At 34.0% G+C, this 27,508-nt stretch overlaps 1 protein-coding gene across 1 annotated transcript in view; it reads left to right on the forward strand.

Annotated features, from left to right (window-relative positions):
- LOC110377187 (uncharacterized) overlaps nucleotides 1-26,722 on the forward strand; it is a 42,989-nt gene extending 16,267 nt beyond the window's left edge. The window contains exons 2-6 of the mRNA XM_021335937.3: nucleotides 11,829-11,995; nucleotides 14,904-15,087; nucleotides 18,652-18,791; nucleotides 25,106-25,328; nucleotides 26,360-26,722. Of these exons, the coding sequence (XP_021191612.1) occupies nucleotides 11,829-11,995; nucleotides 14,904-15,087; nucleotides 18,652-18,791; nucleotides 25,106-25,328; nucleotides 26,360-26,445 (800 nt within the window). The 3' untranslated portion in view covers nucleotides 26,446-26,722. The remainder of the gene's footprint in view (nucleotides 1-11,828; nucleotides 11,996-14,903; nucleotides 15,088-18,651; nucleotides 18,792-25,105; nucleotides 25,329-26,359) is intronic.
- The last annotated feature ends 786 nt before the right edge of the window (nucleotides 26,723-27,508 follow it).

Here is a 27,508-nt window from a genome sequence, read left to right on the forward strand (position 1 = left end):
GGAAGCCACCGTTTTATATTTTTAAAACAAAAGGCAATCCAACTAACAAGATGACATAGTTTTTAGTTCTATTGTTATGTAGTTGCTCTAAATTTAGGTTGTGTAGAGATAAGTGGGATGCGGGCATTTATCCTGCAGCCTCGGGGGGTAGGCAGCGAGTGTGTTTTACTGATTTGTGACTTACTAGATATGTACCTACGTGTTTTGAAAATGTATGATATCTTTTCAAATATTTGTTTTGTTAATTTGTTGTTATTATATAGGTACGTACTGGGACGTGAATAGATGTTTAATTATTTTATCGCGTTATGATTAAATTATTTATTAAAATTAATTACAACTTATAGGATTATTCTTAAAACAGCTCTATATCAACACAATTTAGTCGACAAATTAATTTTGATTGAAACCATACATGATTAATTAATAGATACGTAATACGTCATCTAATATGTCTTTGAATTAATACCGTGGCAGTAATTTGGTTGCTCAACTATGGATACTGCAAATATTTTAATTGACCAATTAATTGATAAAGCTAACATAGTACAATAATTAGTTAAGATATCAATACTACCTAAATACAAAAGCGTTATCTAAAAGGTCATTCAAAGTCAACAACGTCATAATTCACCACACTTTATCTTAAACCTATAAACCCTGGAATTAGGGTCAGACGATAGCTCCAACCACGGAGTAATGAAAGGTAAACGGAGATTCCATAATGCAGGTAGCCTAGGCGCCTTCTTCTAGGTACAATTCGTACGGTTGTTGGCTTGACCAAAAAGTCAATAAAGGGGGAACAAACGAGGAGTTCGGGTTCTTTGAGATAATTGTTTACGATTTTTGGTATTACAAAAAATGGTCGGGTCCAAAGGCGTAATAAGGGGAAGTCAGTAACATTTCTCTGCTCACCCGCATTTTCGCGCGTTACTTTCTTAAGCGGTTTTCGGTTTGGCACCTCCGCTAGTCATTTTGTTCTCCATGGCTTGAACAAACGACGCAGGCTCAGGAATAGCCTTCACAAGGGTAAGGCCAGTCTTCACCCATGCCTATTCAACTCGTACAAAGATTAATTAAACTATTAATCCCGGAAAGTGTAGCTTACGCCTTAATCGGTAGCCAATGGAACCGCCGAATTCTTTAGCTGCCGCAGTTCGGATACGTCGATTCATTACCATTTACCCTTCGAGATCTTTCCGTCCATTACCTACGTAGTAGTAATTACTTGGGTCCGTGTGAAATACGGTGAAATTCATTTGACAAGTCCGCTCATATAGGTATCGGCAATTTTAACTAATGGAATCGTAAATGCATATGTGGAGTATCAATTATTTTTGTTTTTGGTAGTGGGTGCCTCTATTGCCTATGACATTACATAATTATTGTCTTTTACATATTTTAGTTTTTAATAAAGTCAAGGAATAAAAATCTGATAGATCTCCTAATGTGTTAGTAATTTGATAGATTATGCATCTTTGATAGGTGAATGAACAAGATTCTTTCAGATAATTAAGAAATACTCTATGATATTAAATATTGTATTTGTTTCAATTACTTTAATAAACTTTCCATTATTGCCAGGTAATTAAACACACATTTTTAACGGATTAAATAAGTCCTCGATATTTCGGTTCCAAACATTTTATTTCCACTATTTCATTTTCGAATCTCCACTCAGCAATTTACTGTTGAACATACTTAAACAGAACGAATTTGTGTAATGGGTTCAATATAATAATTAATGCAGTTCACCTTTAATCTACCGTTTTCAGATAAAACATAAGCCATCGTACGTTGTATGATGGATTCTCATTTTATTAACATTTATAAGGATTTTCAAAAAAGGTTACCAGTCATTGAAAATATCGAACATGGTTTTCAGAAGTGAGCAGTCAGATAAGCCATCGAATGAAACTACTCAAAGAAATGGAGAACGGAACGCTTTTCGGTAGCTGCAAAATGTATTGTTACTGCAAGAGGTTCGAGAAAAGAGAAAAGTTCTTATTCTGGTCCCTAACAGGAAATATTGTTACAGAATACTAAAAAGTTATTTAAGGGTATAATTTTCCTCCACGTTCAATAAACTTAATGTGTAATAATAGTAGTAACGTTGGTAAAATGCTCTTTATTTCACGTACAAATCACATACACAGCGGCTCTAGAAAATCCCTAATATATTTTTTGCTTACTAGCACAAAAACGAGGTAATTGGAAACGGAAAGGTACCTAGGCGTCTAAAGGTGCCTACATCTCAATTTCACACCTAACCGGCGCGATTAATTGTGTAACGGATCATTGGACGCAGCATCTCGATATATGGACCCAACGGACTCGGACGACCCGCCTTAAATCGATTCAAGCAGCCTCTCGGACTCGACTGAAATCGAGACGTTTGAAAGCACTCTTAGCCGTAGATGCTGCATTATTTATTTCTACCGAGCTTAAATGTAGGTGTACCAAGACGTCTTGCTTTATTTTCGTTCTTAAATATATTTCTGCGTTGGGGAAATAAGTCTTCACGTAATGTTTCGGCGAAATAATTAGCGTAATCGCAATAATAGAAGAGACATCATTAACTATTTGTCTCCGTCGTCCTTGGTTCCACGAAGGGTGAAATACAAGGACAATATGAGCGTAATGATATGACAGTTAGACGCTGGCTGAATGCCAAAGCCAGCGACAATACTCCTATATTTCCCCTGTCGATAACACTAGATGTAACCGTTATTTTTTTAACATGGAACGATATCGCTTGGCATAGAATCTGGTTGCGGAGTGACGATGATCCGATTTTTTTTTCGTTTTATTTTCAATGCATTTCATATTGTTTTGTAGAACACAATTTTTTAGTTTTGAATGGAAAATATTTTTGTTGTTTGCCTTTTTGCGTGAATCCCGCTGCCACATGTAAACATTTTATCTGAATTTGAGTTTATATTACAGCACTAAAAATACAAATCAGATTTAAGGTCGTTATCAAAAAGTTTCCTTATAGCAAAAACCAAGTGGCTTGGAAATTTTCCATAGTCTCAAAGGCTCTATAAACAGAACACTAACAAGGTAAAACAAAAGAGATTAGAACATATTCCTGTAACAAGATTAAACGAGCCACATTTCTAGAAGCGTCATCCTGCATTGGCTTCTCGGGTACGAATGCAGGGGAAGCAATAGAAGTGCATTAGCCTGCTTATCTTATTGCACGTAAGTTGTGTAAGTAAGTGGGTCAGTGCCGATAGTGGACGGCGAGTGCAACGTGGCGTTATAGATACTCTAATGACGATGTTTGAAACGATTTAGAATCGATTTAACAGAAGTCAATTGCGATTGTTATATAAAAATTTGCAGGACTCACAATTAATTAACGACATTTCGTAACCTCTCTGTTTATTACCTACTAGCTTCTTCCCGCAGTTTCACAAATCACGACTTTATTTTACATAGGTATATAGATTTCTATATTCAGTACTCTGCAGATTGCATAACATTATAAAATAGCCTTTGCCCTTGGTTTCACCCACATCGGGATGTATAAAATGTAGCTTAGAGACTTTTCCTATAAATGGACCATCTAAAACTAAAACATTTTTTCCAGGAATCAAACGAAACAAATAAACAAACTCTTCAGCTTTATGATATTAGTATAGATTCCACTCGTCTTACCTTAGCCAGACATACACGTGCCTTGCTGAAACGTGTTTTCGTTTCAGTGCTGCTGTAGTAATTTGACAGTTGCGCGACAACCTTATATTTAGCTCAGCTTATAACTTACAAACGTTATGTCATAGAAAAGTTCTTCGTGTTTCTTCACAAGTTAATCCAATGTCTGAGGGTTTTTCTTTCACAGCTGACGGAGGAGTCTTAAACTAAAATAATGATTTTATACTTGAGTAAGTACATCGTTATTTAAGGTCGGAATTTTGCATTATAACCAATTACTACAACAAAACAATAGAATAGGTAGAATAATTTGGAACCGTAACTTCAAATCAGTTAATTGGTTTATGCAAATTGATATGATATCGGTATACACAAGTTTCTGTATATGAGTATACCTGTATAATTTTCGATGCAAATACGTGTATCCTAATTTAATGCAGGTAACTGAAATAGTAGTAAACTACGCTTGCTTTTGCTTTATATGAACTGCCACGCTTGCTAATTCTTGGGCAGTCTTGTTCTTCAATCCCCTTTTGGGTCTTTGATAGTCCCACATGTATAGGTGTAAGTGCCTGCCGGGGCTGCAGAATTATTTGGAATAGTTGCCTTGGAAGACGAAGGGCTCTAGAAGGAACATGGATTTAGGTGACGTTCGTCACGTGTTTTACAAATGTTGTGTGGATATTTTCTTAAACATGTGACTAACGCCTTTTTGGTATCAAAACTTTTGTTATAACTGTTTAATACTCCCTTCTGCTAAACTTACTAGGGAAGGGGTCATTTGATAACTCCGCCTATTAAATAAAGGTAGGTATATAGCTGAGTAGGTATGTAAAAGTATTCTCCACGAAGTTTATTTAACAAAACAGCTGGGTTGGTCTATTGGTACTCATTTTATATTCAACAGAATTGGAGCTTACAAAGCAAATATTTGGCAGCGTGAACAATCATTGAATAATAAATCAGACTAGCAGCTGAAGTGACAATTAAGTTATCACTTAGTCTTCTAGGATTTGCTGCATTGAATCATAATGAATTTCGAATACTGCGAATTTTGAAGTACACTTTTAATAAAAACAGAAGCTGCGAAGTATCGCTGGTCGAAATAATTTATATTTCAACATAATTTTTTTATTGTATTGTTTTTGGAAAGTGAGTACTTAACATGCGTGACAAACAAATTAAATCAGCGCTTTATGCTCGTTTTTTTCGCAAAGCCTACTTTTCGCGTATTTTTCCCAAGATCATTTTCTGCCATTGACTGACACTTCTGTGACTGTAAAATTATACATATACGGGTATCATAGAAGCAGGACCATGAAGCGCAAACCAAAGCGAGTCGAATCTTTCAGAGGTATTTTTTTATCTTTGAAAACCAGAACGAAACGCCGAACCATTTGAATGTGACCATTAATATTTCAACGTAAAATAAAATAAAAATTTGTCGTTGGATTCGTGACACAACGTCGGACATGCGAGAGTTTTTAACGTTTTACATACTTCGTTTGTGGCCAGTTTGTAACATTTAAAATTTTTATCAACGCCAAAGTAGTTAGTTTTGGTAGCCGAATATGTTTTTTTATCTTTTTAATTCTGTTTTACGTACTCTCATTTTGGATGTTTGTTAATGACAATTCAAGAGGAAAACCTGAACCGATTATAAACTGTGTATTTATAAACCCAGCCTGAATAATAATTTTATTAATTACATCGAAAATTGTAAACAAAAACCATTACCAAATCAGCTTGTTAAGCTTTTATAGGAAATCAGATAAACGGATTGATGAAACCATGGATATAGAAGTATATGATTCTCCAGAGATGATAAAAATTCTTATCTACGCCACGAAGTAGCACCACGCCAACACCATACAATATACATATAGGTAACAAATATGTTGTAAAGAGTACTACACGAAACCGCACCTCCAATTCCATTACCATTAAACTCAATTAAACTTCGCACATGACACCCCAATACAATATTAATCAACTGCAAAACCGACAAATAAATAAAGGCTAATATAAAAACTAATTAGGTTAATACCGAAGCGAACATACATACCAATAAGGTATGTATGTTCTAGTTGTTGCGAAATTAGTTTATCAGGGTCCCAGAGGATGCTGACACTGAGTGTTTACACGCGAAGAGGACGATGACTTTTCCTGGTAACTTAAACGCGCCTCTGTTACGTCATTTGAAGTGTGGGACGTTTTTTTTAATGAAAAGTAATATTTATTTGGTTGATTTAACCTCCTACGAAGGGACGTAAATGTTGTATAATATAAGCTCGTGCGGAATCAGGAATTATTTCAAAAAGCACTTTTGTGTAAAAATGTTACCTGCTTGCTGACAACGAATGGAAATGATATTTTAAATTTTTAGCTTCCTTTTTTTTTAATGTATTTTTGTAAGAACTTCATCACTTTTAAAATTACAAAATACTAAGGCTTAGAAATTGCGGTACCCAAGTATTTTTAAGAATGTCTGACCTCTTCGATATAAAATAAAAAATGCCAACCTATCACAAAATATTTTATCACGCGTCATTTCTTTTAACAATCCCCAAAAAAATTCAATCGTTATCACCCGCAAAATCGATTTATTCTTTTGACAACTTCATCTCGGTAATGTGAAAATAAAATTTGTCACAGGCCTTAAGGGAATTGCTTATGTTTCAACACAAATTCAAAGCGACGCGTCGGCATTAATAATAATACAAATGGCTTTATTAATTATTGTCTCAGTGGATTAATAAAAACGTTAGTTGAACTAATGAAACAATTACAACAATGAATATTCAGTAGGAGCGAGTTCACTGGAAACTTTTGATGTTTTGAGCGCGAGCGTCGCGACAGTAAGGTCGATAGGACGAAGCGCACAGCAAAGCAACTTAAGCAAATTACTTAGTTCGAACCCTCCGCCATAATTATTATTCAACCTTTATCCGACGCAAATCGAGTAAATTTGTTCCGAAATTACTTTTATTAAAAGCATTTCTTTCCCTTCGACGAACCAAAGTGCTAAAGTAGAGTAAATGGACTGGAATTTCCGTTTCGGGAATAAATTATATGAGAATATTATAGTAAATAACTCTTTTAAGACGATGATAAATGAATATCCGGGGGAGCCACCAATATTTTTCGGCAAACAAAAGTGTTTTGGCCACAAAAGAGCCATAAAGCTAAGAATTATAATTTAAATATCCCTATCATGAACTTGGGAGATTATCAATGTTTAAATATACACTCGATAAAAAAGTGTATTTTTCCAAGCCTGTCAAAAAAATGCACCATGTCCAAATATCAATTGATATGATTTTATCTAATACTCCCTAACCAACAAAACATTATGTAACTATTGTAAATGCAAACACTGCAATTCCGTATTGATTGTGATTAAACTATGCAGCTTTACGCTTTATTTGATGTTTATAAATATCTGGTTGTTTGAGTTCGTTCTAACTAGTAAACACAAATAATAGTTTATAATATATATTCACTGGAAATGTAATTAAAACGATTGAGAATAATTCTATTTAACTTTGGTTTCCATGTCAAACTATGCTGAGTCTAAATTTTAACACTATTCATTCATATTTACTAAATATTTGATTTCATAAGTTTTGGACCAATTCTTCTATTTTTATTTCATTATTAATTTTCTACTAGTTGCGGCTTCTTTTCCTAGAAAATGTATTAGTGTCGGATTTAGATATTTCAACTTGAAAGCTTAGCATAATAATAGGTACCTATGTATATTTTTATGTTTTCATAAATAATGTGGTTAGACCAAATTCCCAGAATTTGGTATACCACGTTAATTTCTAAGAACGTACAAGACGTGATATTTTCCTAAACTCTGTTAACCTTAAACATTTACTTAGCGAAAAAACATTTTATTCGAATTTCATTTCAGTTCAGAGAAAACTAAATTTGAAGATCGAATCGAAAAATCTAATAGAAACTTCGCTGACAATTTATTTAAAATGTTAGTGCACATTAGTTTTTTTGTACAAACATCGAACTTTATTTGGGATTTCTCGTCACGTTTACGTAAAAATTGCTTACACACATAAATCGATGTTAGCGCTGTGGAGCGCTTTACTTAATAACACACGCTACATTAAGCAAGGTCGTCATGCTTAACGCGAGAGGCTTCATCAACAGAATATCTTTAAGCTTACGTCGTAATCGGCAGCGTTAGGAAAGGCTTGTTATTACCTAAATTTATATATCACAGCTAATGTATCGAGGATGAGCTGCAGTTGATATGGTTATATTCGAGGTTCCTTTCATTTATTTCAATTTTATTCGTGTGGCGGTCAAAGCCAGAAAGTATAGTGACTGTTGCACTTTTGATGACACCGGCAATCGACATTCAATATGGATTTTCTACTGATCCCTAGCACATCTCACTCACCTCCATTGATAAATATAGATTTAAACTAATTACAGCCATCAGCATAAGCAGCTATTTTCTTATTCTCAATTTTTCTTCTATAATCTTCATGTGTTAAAAAGAAAGAAAATTGCACAGTATCTGTACCCGACAACAGTAAATCCTTTCACATAAAGTTGTATCGTAGAACTTGGGTCAAGCTTTTTACAACGTGAGCAAAAAAAAACTGGCAAAGGGCAATGGACAATCTCCACATGCTGACTTTATAGAATTACGTTTTTTTTCGGCTTCCTCGTCCAGCCATCTGTAGGCCGTCCAATTCAATTTACAACCGATGTTGATAAAGTTTAGAGGATTTTTCCGTACAAAATTAAATAAACAACAACCTGTAAATAATGCTTTTATACAGAGTGACATTTAGTAATGTAACATCACGTTTGTTTTGTTTGAAAGGTCATGAAAATATGTACTGTAGAGTTGTGGTAGTTACATAGTTAGATACTCTTTGGTGTTTTATATTTTATACCTGGCCGGACAATAATGTAAATAGATTCGATTTGAAATAGAATAGTTTTTTTATATTGAAGTATGTCACTTCACCCCGAGTCAGCGAATAAACGCAAAGTTAAAGTTATTATTGAATGTTTTTAATTAAATAACCTGAAGATCCCCGGTCCCTAGCGCGCCACGCGCTACAGTACCTACTGGTAAAATATGTATCCACCTACATTGACATTTGAACTGTCATGTTCGAGTGGGTACTTTGTAATAGAAAGACAGGTTATTGCCCTTGGGCACTATATCTTAATTAAAGTTTAATGAAAAGCTCATCAATTTGACTATTGATCCCGGCACCAGAATCACGACAATCTGAACTGTCACACTAACCACTAGTTCTTTTAATAGCTATATGTACGTATCACATCTTTATCACCAGTTCAAGCATTGCGTGTCTATAAAGCAGTATTCACACATCCATATCACTGAGTGTGCGATAACCGCGTTTAATCTACTTGTAGTTGCAAGTACAAGCTCTTGCAATAAACTGCTTGCGCCACCGTAAGCACCGCTCAAGTTTAACCTCTTAAGGCAACTAAGTCATGACGTCACAACAGATGAACGACATAGAATGTAAATGTCTGGTTATATTATAGCACACTAGTCATGATTTTGAACAAGTGACATTTTGCAATAGGTTTGTTTATTTTGAAACAATAATGTGGTGCAGTAGTGTAGGTATTTTGTAAATACATACTGCGTTTAAAATTATATAAATACATTTACCTATCAGTTGCCTCGTGCCCATGATACAACTTAGTGCCCATAGTATTCAGTTTAGTTTGGGATTAGATTTTTCTCAAAAACCGTTGTTGTTTTAGTTAATCTGAAAAACCGTGTATCCTAAGACTGCCTCAAATTCAAAACCCAATGTAAAAATAACGCAAACTTACATCACACTCCCAAATTTATTTTTACACGGGCTATTTTCATCCGTCATGAAAATTAAATAAGGTGACATTAGAAACAGCCGGGTATCTTTGCTCGGCTGTTGGGAGGCTAAAATAACATTTTTAAAGGAGCTCAAACTTTTCTGGCGTTGCGTCGGCTTTCACACAAATTATACGCAGCTGTATGTTTGCAGGATAGCCTCTCAAACGGTCGCCCTTGGGCATACCATGTTTGCCTCGCTTTCTACATTTTGTGAACATTTTATGATGTCACTTTCCTTCTTACTTATGGAGTTAGGAAAATTTTGTGGTATCCAATGTAACTTAGGTGTGAGTAAGACAATAGTAATGATGAACAGCACAGTGATATGAAACAGACTGTCTATTAGAAAATATAAATGAGAAAACTGAACTTTTCCAACACAAATATGTTATTGAAAAGTACTCTACTAATTTGGGGGTAATGAACTGTCAAAGATCACATCTCAATAACGAGAAGCAGGTACATGGTACACTATCATCAAGCTAAATCCCATGACTTTTATTAAATTTTAAAATTACATACCAGAAAACAGTATATTCCACTAAATGAATAACCTACTTTATATCACCAACAATAAGGCAAGCTTATTGTTCCTGAACCATCGTGTTAGCTTCGTAGTCGTCTACGTCCTAGCGCGTAGCACGTAATCGTAGTCATTTCTACGAATTATCCGGGCGAATAAATAAATTGTCACGCCCGTATCGGCAGACTTCATATTATTTAATTACAGCACTCATTTGCATTTATACTCGCAGTCTCTGATTATTTGCCTCACAATATTATTATTTTAACATCATTGAATGGAAAACCATGATATGAAATACCTACATTAAAGAAATAAAGGATCCGTTTTTGAATATTATTATGTTTCAACGAGTAAAAATCATATTGGTAAAGTTTTGTTTTAATTCTTGCATAATATTGCAGTTTGCTATTTATTTTCAGCCGCAAATACCCTCATGGGAAGCCCTGTTGTTAAAACTATTGGTGAGGATTTCAATAAATATTCCATGTGCCTTTAATTTTTAAACTGAAATAATATTGACATATTTAAATTTATAAGCACTTGATACGATACGATTCATACTAAAAGTAAATATATGTAGCACGACATTGAAGTATTAAGTAGGTACTAAAGGTCTTCTTTAATATATTTTCGTTCTCCATGATGCTCAAGTTCTTACTGACTTAGCAACGTAGGCCCCTGCCTATAAAACTGTTTCATTTCGTATGAATAACGATAAAAATTCGTTGAAATATTGTTTATTGTTTCTATTTTAAATACAATGCAATGTATCCTATAACATTTCTGAGAATCTTTTAATAATAAAGTGAACAAAGCTTTATTCATTGAAAGAATTCTACGAAAATTGTAACAAAGTGACACTAATGAATAATTTTACTATTACTTACATATGGCAAATTAACTTTCCATACGTACACAAGTAGAGTACCAGTTTGGAGAGCCTGTGAAAAGACAGAGTCTTCTTTCTAGGGTTCCGTACCCAAAGGGTAACATTTTCACATATGATGTATTTTTGTTGCCGCTATAACAAAAAATACTGAAAACTAGAATAAAATAAATATTTTGGGGGGCATACAACAAACTTGATTTTTTTTGCTCATTTTCTAAATAATGGTACGGAATCCTTCGTGCGCGATTCCGACTCGCACTTGTCCGGTTTTTTTTTTATATAACTTTTAGAACTACTGCTTCCTACTTGACATGTTTACCGCAGACCACAAATGTTTGTAGAAACATTTGAATTATAAAGTTATTTATTCTGTCGACTAGGTAGTAAAGGTGAAGGCAAACATACCCGTATTTGTTCACAAAACGACGGAGTTTTTTATTTCAGGCTATGTAGGTTGTATTTACAGTCACTATTCCTGTTGACCACTCTATCGAAAGTAAATATTATGTGTGTTAGGAAAAGAGGTTAATATTCATCGCTATAGATAGGGTTTAGAGAAGATAATTTGTCTGGCTCATCAATTGCCGTATTTATGAGAATATTAAGCTAACGGTAGAATAGGTAGAATTACAATAATAAGGAGTATTATTTTGTCATGAAGCACTAATTGCTGAGATCTATGTACCTTCAATGATCAATCAATAATATACGAAAGTGGTAGGTACCTGAAGCAACGCGAATATATAGCGATTAGGTATTATGTTTCATGTGTTTGACCCAATTTAAGACAATTTTCTTATTCAAACGATGATGTATATGTGTCGATCATAATATAAAAGTATGTTTTCTTTCTTCCCCAGCAATAACATCAGCACACGATATATCGCAGCTAAAGGTGCCATTGTACGCCGACCCCCGTCGCGCTGCGGAACTCAGCTGCCACTTCAAGATGGATGAACAGAAACTCCATTCTGTCAAGTGGTACCGCGACACTAACGAGATATTCAGATATAATCCAACACAGCAGGTGCGTTTGTTCCACTCTCTTTACTCGTTTTGTACACGATACAGTTTTGTTTTAAAGTTACGTACCGTTTTTGCGGAATGGCGTCGCTCGTTTAGTTTTTGCGAGAATTTTCTTCGTGTTCTGTGGTCGCAGTTTTGCTAACGATTTTTGTTTAATGTATTCGTCGTTATAAATTCATAAAGCCGTTTTCGGGTTGAGTTAGTTTTGGTTATGTTTTTAATATTAATTCCTATTTGAAAAACTCTGCCAAAATCGAACCCAATTCGTGGGTGTTGCTGTTAATCAGAAATATAAAGATTTATTTATCATTTGCGTCACTCAACCATCATTAATAAAAGCAATGTATTATTAAAGTTATTTCCTACCAATTTGCTCTCGGATAAATTAACACCTGGTTTTATTCTACTCATTTATTCAATACTGCTTCACAAAAAGCCAATGGACTGTATTAATCATTATTTCATTTTGTTACGTTTGACTACTAATTATGATCGTAATTAATTGAAACTATAATGGATTTGCAACCCAATTACTCTTATGCTTTGTACTTATATCCATTTATACTATTAAAAACATAGCAGAAATCATATCAAGGTTCAGTAAGGAGATTGTTATTATCTTTCTAAGCAATATTGAATTTTCTAGGCACTAAAATGTAGTATGTTTGTGATGTGCGAGTACTGTTCTGGCAGGCAGTAAAATAAACTAGGTATGTACTGTAAGAGTCTATATACTCACTCATACTTATATACAACCCTCCATTCGCTCCAGGCGGACTATTATTAAAACTTTACTGCCAAATATTGGATATTATAGTAATAAAAAACAAAAGAAAACAAAGATAATTCCGCTTCCAAAGTGTTCTCACTGATACGGAGTAAGACAGTTTACTTCCACAGTTTATATGGAAAAAATATATATAAAAGCTGTTTACTGTGCCGTAAAATACGTTTTATTATTCCATACCAGTCGTTTATTTATCCCCAGAAGATACTAAACGTATTTTGATTTCCCACGGCAATCTTAAACTGGCGCATGTCCCTTGCAAAGTAAACAGGAACTTTGGAAGGTATTTCTTTCCATCTTATTTCGCTTTGGAGAATATATTTTGTTTAAACGCAAGTACCCCACCTACGTAGCACCTTATCTATGTAGATTTTGGGAAATTGCACAAACTTCGCGTTTTATTGGCGGCCTGGCCTACACAGTAAAGATACGTTCAAATGTGGTGGGAGTAAAATACAGAATATTTAAGAAGAAGTAATAGAACACTGTTTGACGTCACAATAAAGCACTTATTAAGTTGTCACTGCGTGGAAATAGGTACAGATTGGTACTCAGTTTGGTTTGAAAATGTATTTGCATGACATTCGCATGGCATTATAACTGCTGTTTACTAACTTGCAACTCAGTCATAAGATATTCTACATAGGCTACAGGAAATCTCAATTTGTTTTCAAAATTTTATTTTATTTATCCTTATTTTATCCCATCCACATTTTTTGCACATTACTGAAATATTTTCAAACCGGCATTTTTTGTAGGAATACCGAAAAAATCTGCATATTTTGTTATTTTTTTCCAAACCAAATTTTATTTTATAATGATGAACACATATTATGTATACATAATAGTCAAAAAATATTCTTGAGTAAGTTATAGAGTTGTCTGCTTGAAACCAATCAATTCAACCTATCAAAGTTCATTACAATTCCGAGCATAAGCATCTCTGAAGTTAGTAACTTAGTTCTGAATTTAGTTAAGATATCCATCGTCGGTTTAGTTAGATAAGTCCCTGTTCGTATTAATAAGACTATTCATACATCCTTCCAACATATTATGGGATTCTTCGTAAATAGGTAAAGTAGATAGATATAATAAAAATATCAATACCTCTTAAATCTTCATTGGATAAAAGGATTTATCTGAATCAGTTTGGCTTACGATATTTTTCACTAACTGAAGACTTTTTTCGAAAATATGATGAGATTTCTGAAAACTTTCGATTACTATCGAGCGCCTACCTTTTTCAAAAGAGGCATAGATTCGTGGTACCTTTTCGTACTGTGACTCATTATTTTGAAGCCTGGGAGTTTCATAAGTCCGCCTAATGGTGCGAGAAACATCGCTTTATATCCATAGGGTTGTCAAAACCAGTCAAAAATGTGTGCATTTCGACAGAAACAAAAGTGAGTCGTGAAAACTCGAGAATACGAGATGTATATCTGTACAGATATGGTCACCTATCTATCGTTAGGATGAGTTTATATGAAAAAAATACATAGGTATTTAAAACCTTCTAAGTATTGGACTTTTTTGTTGCAACACTTTTGAACTGCCGTCGTTAACAGAAGTTTCATTTCAAATCGTCAACGTTCGATACAGATATGACCCTATTTCGACTGGTCGTTTCTATCGCGTTCTACATTCAATATGAAATGCGTTGTTATCACCAGATGTTGCAGTTATCGATACGATCTGTTTTCGAGGATAATGGAAGTCGATCCGATAGAAAACAGAAACAGAAACATGCTGTAGGTACATGAAAATGGACGGCGCTTTTGAATAGGTCACATGGTGAATGTCTGTAGGGTGACGTTTTTGATGGCTAACGATGTGGAGGATAAATCTCTTCTTTGGGTGCATAGTTGAAGTTTTTACAACTTTGTTAGGTACTATACAACTATCGTGTAAATAATCATTTGATGAAGAATTTAAATATCTTTCCTGATCCCACTGTATTTCAATCTGAAACAGGAACAAAATCCTGAATATCTTCAAGTCAGAAGTACTATTGTCCAAGTAAACGAAAATCGAATTGAACAGAAAGATATTCATATTTACATAATTTAGATTTCTTTGTATGCCCCTTCTTGTATATAACTAACCCATATTACTTTCCCAACAGCCTTCAATCCGTCTCTTCAACATATCAGACGTGATGGTGCAAGGCGGCGAGTGTCAACCTGACTACTGCGTGGTGAGGGTCATGCCCCCTCCCATTTCTACCAGGGCAGCATACACCTGCGAGGTGTCGACTGAAGGCCCAAGGTTCCAGATAGCGAGGAAGACGAAACATATGACTGTTGTTGGTGAGATTAGAACTGTTTTTGTGTATGATTCACTGTTAATGGAGCACGTTGGTCAATAGGTACTAAAAGATTGAAAAAAACTCAAAACTAATATTTTTTATTTCAAATAGATACTCACTCGTACATAAAAGCTCTTTTAAAACCTTAAAGTTGTACTTATATTTACACTATATACGTTTATTTAAGCACAAGGTTCATAACTTGTATGTGTTGGGCAATCAATTGTAGTCACCTTGCGCACTAGGGATAGTGTAAAATTGTCTATACGAAGTTTAGGCCCTGACTGAAACGGTCAAGAGTTATCATCATCAATCATATTACCATTTTGATTCGATATGCATGCATATGCATGGCCCATTCTAACCTTCATGGTGTCTGAATTCTAGCTCAGGTTTCAATTCCTTCACCAAACTGAACTTCAAATTCCTTTACTGGCGGTCGATATACCTTCCCTTTAATGAAAGTAGGTATGAAGCTTTAAACCTAGTAACCAAATATTCCATTAATGTAGCTTGATAATGACGGAGTTAATTCACTTTGTCAAACACATATACGCTTAAAAATGTAAACCTTTATATTAATAAGTACATGTATTTATATCGCGATTGAGTCTCAATGATGTAAATATAAATTATAATATGTACCTAAATATTTATAATCACCAATTTAATTAAATAGGTGATCGATGTATAATCGTTGACCGAAAGTATCCGCTTCAGAGCAGACAAATATTTATTGTTGTAACAATTATAATTCTAAATTACTCAATTTATTACAACGTGCTCCGTTAAAAGTGGATCATACTTACGTAACCCAACGAAAATAATCCTTATTATATTATTTACGGTATTAATTAGGCACAAAAGGTGGTTTAACGGTATTTAATTCTATTTTAATGTCACATGTCCACTGTTAAGCCACAATTTGTGACAAGGGGAACGTGTATGTCCTTTTAATGTTTTATTATTTTTTCTTGTTTGTGTCGACAGCCGTATGCTTACTTAATATAAGGTCCTAAATTCAACTCTTGTATCAAATAATGTGCTGTTGAGATGTTGGATTTTTTTGTAGATGCTTGAGGGTTATGTATTTGGATGGCAGTGAGTACAGTCAACTTCAGGTCAGTGGTAACAGTTTTATAGGAAAATCATACTTATTACTATTGAGTTAAGGTGCATGAGAGTTACCACTGATGTGCGGCCTACCGTACCTATGAGCTCTCCTTTAGTTTATGAATTACTAGATAGTAGTTCCCCGCGATTAGACCCGTAGCCCGGGGGAACTACTCCTCGCACCCAGACAAAATAATTATGTTACTTGGAGATGGTCTAGCTTCCCAACAATTAAAGAATGTTTTAAATCGATCCAATAGTTTCGGAGCCTTGTACAAAGAAACAAAAAATGTTTACTCTTACATTGTGGTATCGATTTATTTGCTTACATTTTAATTTCATTAGTTAAGTTCTGATCAAAAGACACGCATGCTGTCGGACGTCCCTTTCATGTCTATTTACGTAACCATAGATTCCCATACCATTCGAACATTCCATCATAACAGAAGCAAGTAAGCGTATCACATGACCTCCTTTAAGCCCACAAGGCATTAGGTATCCAGGTTGCGCATAAGGCTCTGTAACCAGATCCAATAGCCACAGACTGGGAGAGTCAATCAAACGTGCCTTGAGTACGTTATAGTAATTAGTACGCGAACGGAGGCTGACATCAGACGGTAACTAAGGCACTGTATGACGAAATTGTATGAAAATATTTATATTCTACGGATTTGTTTGAGTTGTGAAATGCACTAACAAGTTTTTTTTTTATATGGCTAGTTAAAGAAATGATTAGTACGATTTATTCAATGGACTTTTAAATAATAACGTACATATAGTTACTTCTACTAGTTCAGCCCCTTAAACTACAAGTTATAGTCCTGCTTTTTATCAGTAGTTAATAATATCATTTTTTTAACATTAAGAGTTTTAATCCTCCCTTTCTTAATAATTCTGATATTTTGCTATCTGCAAAAGCACAAAATTAAAAAGTACAGAAATTCCGTGACTTAATTAATGCATCGGTCCCAATGCAGTCTACCATATGATTGCAGCTCAAAAGAACTTTTCATGTAGTTACGAAAAGAGCAGAGAAAAAGTATGTTGGTTCTCAAAATAGCGTACAAACGGATAAATTACACGCAGATGGGACGTCCCAATACTACGAAGTGTTTCGGCATTCCATTTGCAAATGCGAAACTCTAAAAATATTATTTAACACCCAAATAATTCATGTCCCATCCATTTAACTGTCAAATAAAAATATTATCCGGTGCTATGCTAATGATGATGAACGATTTATTTACTCTGTGTTGTTGTTTTTAAAAACAAAATACAGGGAATGACGTTGGAGGGAAACCAAAAGCCAGTTTTCCTTCAAAAAGTAGCTGAGCGTTTTTTTTTTTTTGCCTTTACCGCGGGCTTTTCTGTGTTCCGATTCGTGTGAGCTAACTAAAGTCTGGTAATTGAGTTCACTTTCAAGAAACTGACATGGTGAAAAGGACTTTTTTTTAAATAATATTCAAAGTAATTTTCGACAAAATTAGTTATGGTTTTTTATGACACTGAAAATGTCTTATCGAATTCAAAACAGAAACTCTGATAAATCATCCCCATTTCTTCTAGATAATTCTTCAATTAATGATGTTAACGACTAAATTGTTCAGAAAAATCTGAAAATGATTAGTAGTGAGCTGGCTTTAATTAATAGAATATAGACTAACCGTAATAACAGGCTCGCGCTTATTTTTTGTGGAAATTCTAGGAAAAGAATTTGAATTTTATTATATCTATGGATGAAAAAATAACTATCACTTTTAGTGACGACATGTAATCAAATAAATCCTGAAAAATTTACCTTAACTTGTTACTAAAATAAATAACGAAAACGTTTACTTTATTTAGAAGCACATACTCGTATTGTACTAGTTTATTGCCGTGAAGTGGCTTACTCCACGAGTACTCAAATACCCGCCCACTTCATTCCACACAAAGGGAAGGGCTTTGATTAGCTTTGTGATGTACGCTACCAACCATAACAAATACATTCACAATGATAGAAGCCACAAAGGTATCCATCATGATGACTTTTATCTTCATTAACACAGGACTTGGTTAATTGTTTCACAGTACTCCTAAACCTGCATTGTAAAATAGCTCGCTTTTAGGTAGAAGGCACATCGATGACATTAATAGCGTCTAGCTCGAGCTTCCGTTAATAGTCGTACCACGCTCGCCTCTAAAACCACAAGTTTTATCGGAGCAATTATCTGAACAGCACAAACCGCCAGCCGCCGACATCAATATGGCCTCAGCCTAACAATAGCGTAACTCGACAATTTGAATTTAAGGCTTTTAATTAAGTTCAGCATCCAAGTCTGCGATTGCAAAGGACTTTGTGATACCCGATTCCCCTTGGCGATCGCCGTATTTGGTTAGTGTAAGTTTGTAACGAAGTTATGACACCTAGATGTTGGGTTGTGCGATGTATTCAAATCAATTTTGTGTTCAGCTATGCCACAGGCGGATCCCGTGATAATCGGAGCGCCGAAAGTGTTGAAACCTGGGGAGCAGGTGTTCCTGAACTGCACGTCCGATTTCTCGTTGCCACCCTCAGATATTAATTGGTACATCGACGAGGAGCTACAAAAGGTTTGTACAACAACAGACATAGCTATCGATTTGCTTAATTTGTTCGAGATTGGGTTTACGGGCAGAATTCCAGTCATAAAGGGAGATAGCGATTGCAATGCGATTTTAGATTCATTAATAGTTTCGTCGAACCGAGCCCGAAATCGGCTCTAAGCCAATGGTGTTTCGATCGCTATCTATAACTTAGATTGCACAGGCGAATTCATTTGCTTTGCCTGTTTTGGTATGTTCTTATTAATGAATTTGTGTTTCGTATTATTTGACTAATTAAATTAACATCTAGACACACTAATTATATCATAAACAATTCATTTATTTAGATAGCTGATAAGTCGATTGAATTCGAGCTGTCAGATACCATTACATTCACTTTCTATTCAAATTACACATTTAGTACAATAATTCTATACTAAAACTTTACAAGCTATACAACTATTCCACGTATCCATTATAGTGTCATATATTTGACATAATTCTGACACGAAAATGAATTTTACATTGTACAATATCTCTATTGTAATGTAACAATACTCTACAGTCCGAAGTGAATAGGTATGTTCGTTCTCATGTCACACAGGAATCCAATTTGAGAGGATTATGTTTCTCAACCTGAGGTTCAGAATAATAAAATAAAAGACCTCCCAACTTTGTACAGGTACCTACTTTATTAAGTTATTATATATATAAAAGTTTTATTTACTGAAATAGATTTATTTCCATACTTAATTGGCATTCGTTGTGCAAGTTATTTTATTTTTTCAGAGTGTAAATCAACGTTCTTAGGAGATGTTCTATAAGTAAGAATAAATATAAACTTTAAATTTATCATTTTACATAAGTTTCTTTGTATATACATGACCATAGCATGGTTAAGAAACTGCGAGAAAATAAAAATAAGCCGGTATCACAAAATATTTTTATGATTAGGCTGAGACTTTTCTACTATTATTAAGTTTCGCAAAATGGACCCGGATTTAATTTAGCGAACGACCTATTTTCATTTTCTACCTTAGCAGAAATGTCTTGATTTGTAAATAGTCTATATTTCTGGTTCACGTAGGCTGAAAGAAGATTACTTTTAATATGAAATCCTGAATTTATAAGAAATCTTATAATGCAAACTACTCTTGTGATTACTTTTATATTGGGTTTCTTAGAAATAATAATCAACATTGATTGAATTTTGTGTTTTTGAGAGATTTAAATCTATTTGGATTTCATGTTGTATTATTGAATATTAGTGAGCTTCATGATGTGAATATTAATTACTTTTATCTCTTAAATATGTCGGAATCTAGAAGTTTTATGAAGTTGCTAGTTTAAGGTATTTTTTTCTGGAACCAAAAAAATTCAAGGTCATAAAAGGTAATTTAGTAGTTAATTATTACACGAAAGCATATGCGAAGCAGTGATTTTACTATCGAGTTCATGTTTATTTACGAGTAACTCGCTAAGAATTAATATTTCAGTGCTAATTACCGTAACAGCAATTGCCAACTTCTTATAACACTTAAGCTCTGTACTCAAATCTTGTTTACAGTACCTACTTAAACTCCATAATCCTGAAATCAAATGTGAAAGTCATTACAAAAGCAATATATTACGAGATTATTACCTCTTGAGCTCTAAATACGGCAATAATATAATAATGCAGGTGGTTTATCCTTGCATATTATTATGACTTCCCACTTTACGTTCTCCTTTGTATGAAGTGGACCTGCATTGTTTGCCATTACGTTGGCTCATTGTTAAGCGACTCTAAGCAGCCGAGGTACTCTTTAAATCTTCGCTAATGGCCTTTTAAAACGGCCAGTATATTTCGCCGAAATGCTCTTCCTTTATTCCCAGCAATAAAACCTTAAAATGTTTATAATTAGATTTCGGAAAATTTAAGGATGCTGGCTGTTCGATTCTGTTTTTGTGTTGCCATAAAATGTGTAATTCTTTTTTTGAAACAAAGTACTTTTTGCTCGCTTTTTTATTTATGAAAGTGAACAGTCTGAGAACAAGTATAACATTTTAACCCATTAGAAGTCACTGTACTCGATTGAGTACAGTCATATTCCTAAGTGTAAATAACAGATCTCGTAAAGTTAATGTAGTTAACCTTTTTATTTTACTTGATTATAACACCCTTTTGTTATATGAAAAATATTATGTGCGTAGCGTGATTTTTTTTTCACAAAAAATCCAGTTGAAGTTGTGCTTCCGAAATGTTGTTGAGGTATGTTGTCATTTTTAGTTTTTTTTTTATTATTGCTACTTTTTAGTTGTATTTTTCGTAAGATTATTTCAAAATACATGTCAAAGAAATATATAAATAACAATATAATAAGTAATTCGTACCTCAAATGAAACTAGGTTCATATAAAAACGACTGTACTCGATTGAGTACAATGACAACATAGGTAAGTAAAATAACTATTATTTATTCAAATTTCTTACTGTTTAGAAGCAACATTTTCCTGAATAAAAAGCTACTTAGGGGTTCGAAGAAGTTATTGAAGCCGTTTTATATTGTACACGTGTGCATTGCCTGATGAAGAGGAGAGTCCTAATAAGGATACAGCAGCATATCGACAACCGTGAGACGTAGCTGGTACTATTGATATCATCTGGATACCATGGCAATCAACTATGACACTATTGAACCACAGAGGACAATCAAAAGATGGTGTAATAGTGTGGTGTGAATAAAGAAGGAGAAGGTAGCCATAGCGATATCGGGCTATTCCAAACAAACAATAACAATATGGGACGTGTGGATGAATTCTACCAGTCTGTCTCACTGGACAGAATTGCTGTACTGTACATGGCATTTGCTAATGCGTGGCCTTTTTATGCAAGGAGTAATAGTAGTTCTATATAGTTTCGCAGTCATATCGCACGATATCATTTTCGCCAAGGTGAACCAATAATAGTCGCCGGTAAACTATGAGCCTCGAGAGGAAGCTCAAAGTTTCAGTCTCAAAAAAAAAGAGCAACGAGAGGCTATGCCAGGAGTTTCTCTGCGAGATTGAAATGAGGAGATCCGCAGAAGAACCAAAGTCCGACTTGGCCCGAAGAATTGCAAAGCTGAAGTGGTAATGGGTAAGGCATGTAGCTTGCAGAACAGATGACCGATGGGGCTGTTCTTTAGTGGAAACCACAACATGGAAGGCGCAGCATGGGCAATCCCTCGACTAGAAAAACGAAACATCTGGCCAGGGTCATCGGGAAGCACTAGATGCGGGTTGCTGAAGATCGAGCAATGTGGTAAACGTGAGGGGAGGCCTTTGTCCAGCTGTGGGCCTCTTTCGGCTGATACAACGAACGAATAAAATCGCGCCATGCTGCATCAATAGTCGATGGCCTTCATCAAGTTGGAGTTGAACACTATTCCGTGAAAATAGAAAAACAGCTACGACGTGTAACTTGTCATTCGAGAGTTCTTTGGCAGTGTATGACGTATCTAAAAACACTTTGTATCGAAAAATTATTATTCGAACATCTTTATACACAGGGGGTCATTGTACTCAGTTGAGTACACCCCTGTAATTTCATGAAAACTATGAATTTCTAAATTTCTTGTATTTTGTGTTTTTCTGTTCCCAATTCTATATGAAAATAAAGAAAATTCCAAAATAATATAAGCACTTTTTGTTTGACCTCTAATGGGTTAATTAAACAAATGTTTTATTACTTAAACTAAGTAACCAAATACGCCATACAGCGTAGTGTTATCAAACTACCAGAAAACCTCATAAATAAATGTTTTTTGCACATTTTTCGATTTTCCATAAAATATGAACGAAATTAAACGTAAACTCGGTGTGGCGTCGTTTCCAGGTTCTAATTAAAAAGCTATGAATCAATTAACTTGAAAACCTGGTTCATTATTCCGAGAAGAAAATAGCAAACTTATATTAGTGATCGTTATTTTTCTGTTTTTTGTCGCTGTTAATAATGACATCGTTGTTACTGGGAACGACAACATTTTTTTGTGATGCTTTAATAGTCATTTGTGTGTCGAAAATATAATATTGATGAATTAGGTACGTGCCAATGCCAAAATAACATATTTGAAAACCGTTCGGTACAAATGAAATAGTTTATTTTTGGTTCGTTAAATATCTGTAGTGCATAGCTTGTCTGTGATTGAACTGTGAACATTCCAGACACACAGTTTCTATTTGATACGGAACCAATTACAGTCTTGGAGCGTTTCTCCAAGGATATGCATGGCTGTTATATTTTAGCTTCAGTACTTGTAATTTACAATGAGAAAACGGTTTGCACACACACAAGTACCTATGTTTGCAATTACGTACACGTAAATACTCGTAAAACTGCAACTGTCATTATTTGCTGAATTGAAACATGAAAAAATTCGTTTCAAATTTTTATATTGAAAATGACTTTGGTGTTTTATGACTCTTTTATATTGCAATTACGAAAATTTCAATAAAGATCATATATCAAAATTCTAATATCATTTTAGAAAAACACGCAATAGTTACATAGGCATTGAACGGTATCAATATTCATGAATTATAATTATTCTGAATCTGATCTCGTTATGAATATGTCAATCAAAGTTCTCATACATTTTCATGTTTATCATCCATTATTTATTTTATTTTTTTCCAATAATTCTGTCTCGGTAATGGAAAATATTGTTTCGTGGATTTGTTTACAAACAAGTATTACAGAGTAAAGTTCAAAATGACGAGATAAAGCTTTGACTAAATAAACATAATTTGTACCTTGTAGCAAAGATGCCACTTTTCCAGTTTGCGTTAATGGTTTTTCAATCATGCCCATATTCCATCGTCTTTCCCTTTATATTTATATGTCCACCTATGTATTTATATGTCCACTTTTAGGTAGGTGCTATCCCCTAAAGGTTGCATAAATTAAAAGCAGTAACTATTCATTCTTAGTGTTCCCCGACGTTGATTGTTGATGAACGTCGAACATTAAAATAACTGTGGGTAAAATGCCAACGTTCAAAACATCGAATATTTAAATATCCAATGGCCCTTTAACTGAAAATTTTAATGACCTAAGTTTATGATGTCGAAAGAGACCTGCGCCTCATATATCTACACCGAAGTAACCAAAGATTGAAAGTACCTACATACTAGAGTACAAATACGAAAAAGATGCTCCTTAGAGCAAAATGCTTCACCAAAGAATTGTGCCCTATTCGGTAATTCTATGTAAACATATAGGTATATTCGTAATAATTATTGCCTCGTTAACAACTCCTTGTAATTGAATAACTTAATTATTTATATTTGCAACAATAAATTCAGAATTTGTTTTAATGTAGTACGTATATTAAATTCAGTAAACGTGCTGTTAACATTGTTTGTGCCACGATAATTACTCGTCAAGTTTATTTTTATAACACGTAATTAAACCGTTTATTTACGAAAATAATTAAAAGTAGCTTACATCCCTTTATTTATTGCAGCTAGGTAATATTCCTTGAATTTATTTTCTTTAACTAAGCATATAAATAGAATTGTAACAGACTCTGATTGTATCATGTAATAGGTATTGTGGCGTTATCGATATGGAAATACTTTTTTTTTCTAAATATAGGTATATCAACATCCCAAAAATGGGCCATATACTGCTAATAATTAGACAATTATGCATGTTTCAAATAAAATTATTGTAAAACATAATAACACAACTTTGTCATTACCAAAATAGCCCACCAGTATATTAAATTTGGAACATCCATCGCTTCAATTTAATTGTAATCTGGCGTATGGTAGGCGAATAGATTGCAGTACGGTATTATTTCATTAGTTTAATAATGGCTGTGTCCACTGCTCTAGGATAATCCATTAGAGGTCTAATCGACTTAAAAGCGACTTATCTGCTATAACAATATTGTTGTTTATAATGCATAACTAGGAAAAGGGTTTATTAGCATTCATATTTTTATAAACAAGCGAAATGCACCTTTTTTCGATTTGGTAAGCCGATTATTTGGTGTGTTTGTTGCTTAAAAAGCTCCAGGTGTATAAACCGAGTTGTAAAATTGATAATAATGACGTTCTAGAAACGTACCTACAAGTCCAAGCTACTTAGATCTCATACTAAATAATTTTGAAACTTCTGTGTTATGTGTACTGGTTTTCTTGCACGTGATGAAATGAAGGTAAAAATAAAACAGTAGAGCATCGACAAGCTTGGCGAAATTACTTATTAGTCCAAAAATCTTTAAAATAATTAATTATGTATCCAAAAAGAGTCTCAAAATACTCCATTTTCGATTACATCAATACGAAATAACTAACAATATTCTGCGCTTGCAGCCCGAAGCATGGCAGAAGACTGAAGTGACGGGCCACCAGCCGGGCGGGCTGCGTCGCTCATGGCGCGTTCTACGCGTGCGCGTCCCCCCCACCGCGAGTGGGTCGATGCGCGTGCGATGCGAGTCCATACTCCTAGTGGAACCGCCAGTGGTGAAGGATACGAGCACCGTCATCACTATACACTCGCTCACGCAGCTTTCTAAATATGTGTCTAATAATAGTGGTAAGTTTTACACTTTTTTACGATTAAAAATAATTGTTATTTTTACTCCAGGTATTTTTATGGACTAATTCTGATGAATGATTTATGAACGAGATCCACTTTACTACAGACTTCGTTACATAAATATTTTACTTGAAGCTCTAGGTTTTTCTAGCGGGTCTACCAAAGGCTGAAGTTTTTTGCTTCGTACAAAATTACTCGTAGGTTTTAACTGACTGTACTATGATTACAGGGTATTAACAAAATGATTTCAAAATCGTGGGCTGCTGAAATGTTCAGTCAGCTTATATCTGCTTATGGCTACATTCAGCTGTGTCAGTTTACACCACAAGGGATTAAAGTGGGAAAAAGCGATAAGCGCTTTAACGATATAATTTTATTTAGGTCATTTAACATTTACGCGGAAATAATGCAATTAAGTAAATGATTTAAGCTGAGCTCTTACAGTGCAGTTATTGGAAGCCGAAATATACATTGAAAACACATTGAACATTGAAATTCGCCAAACAATAATTTTGGAAAGCACTTTGAGCATAGAAGTGTTAAAATTCCTCTCGCCTCCTAGATTCACGCTTTTAATTATTAATGCAATATTTCATTCAAAATAAGAGCAATTATTCAACAAAGTTTATAAATATATCTCAGAGACATTGTCTAAATGTCCATATAAAAGTTCATAGCCTTTCCCAAACTAGGTTAGGTCGGATTCCGGTTTGAGTGGAAACTGAATATCGATATTTTAAATGGAGTGTCTGCCATCTGACCTCTAGTCAAATACCGAGTACTCTACGATTATGCCGTAGTAGATATTCCTAGAAATGAAAACATATCGACCTTTGATTTGTGTTCAAGGAATTTGAAGTTTGAATGTTATTTTTGAGATTGTGCCTTGTAGATCAGATGGTGTATGTTCGATTCGATTCGTACTCGAGACAACAAAAAATTGTATACACCGTTTTTACCTAAAGGGATGTCAGCTTTGTATGTTTAATATATTGATGTTTATTTGTTTCATTTTTCATTTGTTCCAGGTACAAAAGTAGTCAATCCAGGCGTGTTAATAGCGACAGTTATATTATTGACTTATATTGAAATATCAAGATTGACGAGCTTATGAGATTCGGTGTGTAATATTGTTTGGTGATATTAGTTTTAAGTGTAGATAAAATATTTGGAACGGCCTGTATAAACATACAAAAAATGTAACTATGTATACAAAACATGCGGATACAGGTTTTGTTCGCACCGAAAACTCCATCATGTATTAAGAAAATCGTGAAAATCATTCATTGATATGATGATAGAAATTCATTACTTTTTTTGTACCAGACTGAATTTGATTCACTATTATGAAAGTTTTGACAATCTGTCACTAAGTTGCCTAAGTTTTGAAAAAAATAACTTACTTTCTTAAAGATCTTTTTGCAATTTGGTTATTGCCATATATGAAACAGTGTCATTGTGAATACCTATAGACAATTTTACATAATTATGTATGTATTATAACTTTTGTAAAGTGAATACCAAAAAACAATATTGTGTCTATAATTTAGGAGAAAATAATATAAAAAATTATATTATGTTGACGTTCGTATTAAAAATCACTGCTATAAAAGTCATAAAATTTACGAAACCTATGTTTGTATCATAACCACGTTCCGAAACAAATAATCTACTAAAACAGCTTTCGACTAAAAAGAAAAACGAAGAAAGAAGATGTCGCTACGATGGCTAGAATAAGTCAGTAGAAAAATCTAAAAAGAAATAAAAAGTAAATAATAAATATACCCATAGACCTCATTCATGATGTATCGCGAAAAAAATATAATTATTTTTTGTACGTTTCTGAAACGTTAATGAAATCATCAAAAATGTATAAAGTGAATTTGTTGATAAGTTGATAGATACCTAAATATTAAAATAAAGATAAGTTATTGAAAACAAATGTTGTTTTGAAATAATAGTTATTTATTTAAAATGAAAATAAAAATGACGATTTATTTAAAATTTAATATGTAAGTGGCTCAGGAGTACTTACGAAATATTATTAGATAGTACTAAAAGGCATTTGTGTTTCGAAAGTAATCAAAATAATTTGAAAGGTCAGTGACCCTTTTCAGTGAGTGGCCTGAGAGCTTCAGCACAGCAGTTTTCAATACTGAAAAATATAATAAAACATG

This window comes from Helicoverpa armigera, chromosome 2, assembly GCF_030705265.1.
Source record: "Helicoverpa armigera isolate CAAS_96S chromosome 2, ASM3070526v1, whole genome shotgun sequence".
Lineage (NCBI taxonomy): Eukaryota > Metazoa > Arthropoda > Insecta > Lepidoptera > Noctuidae > Helicoverpa > Helicoverpa armigera.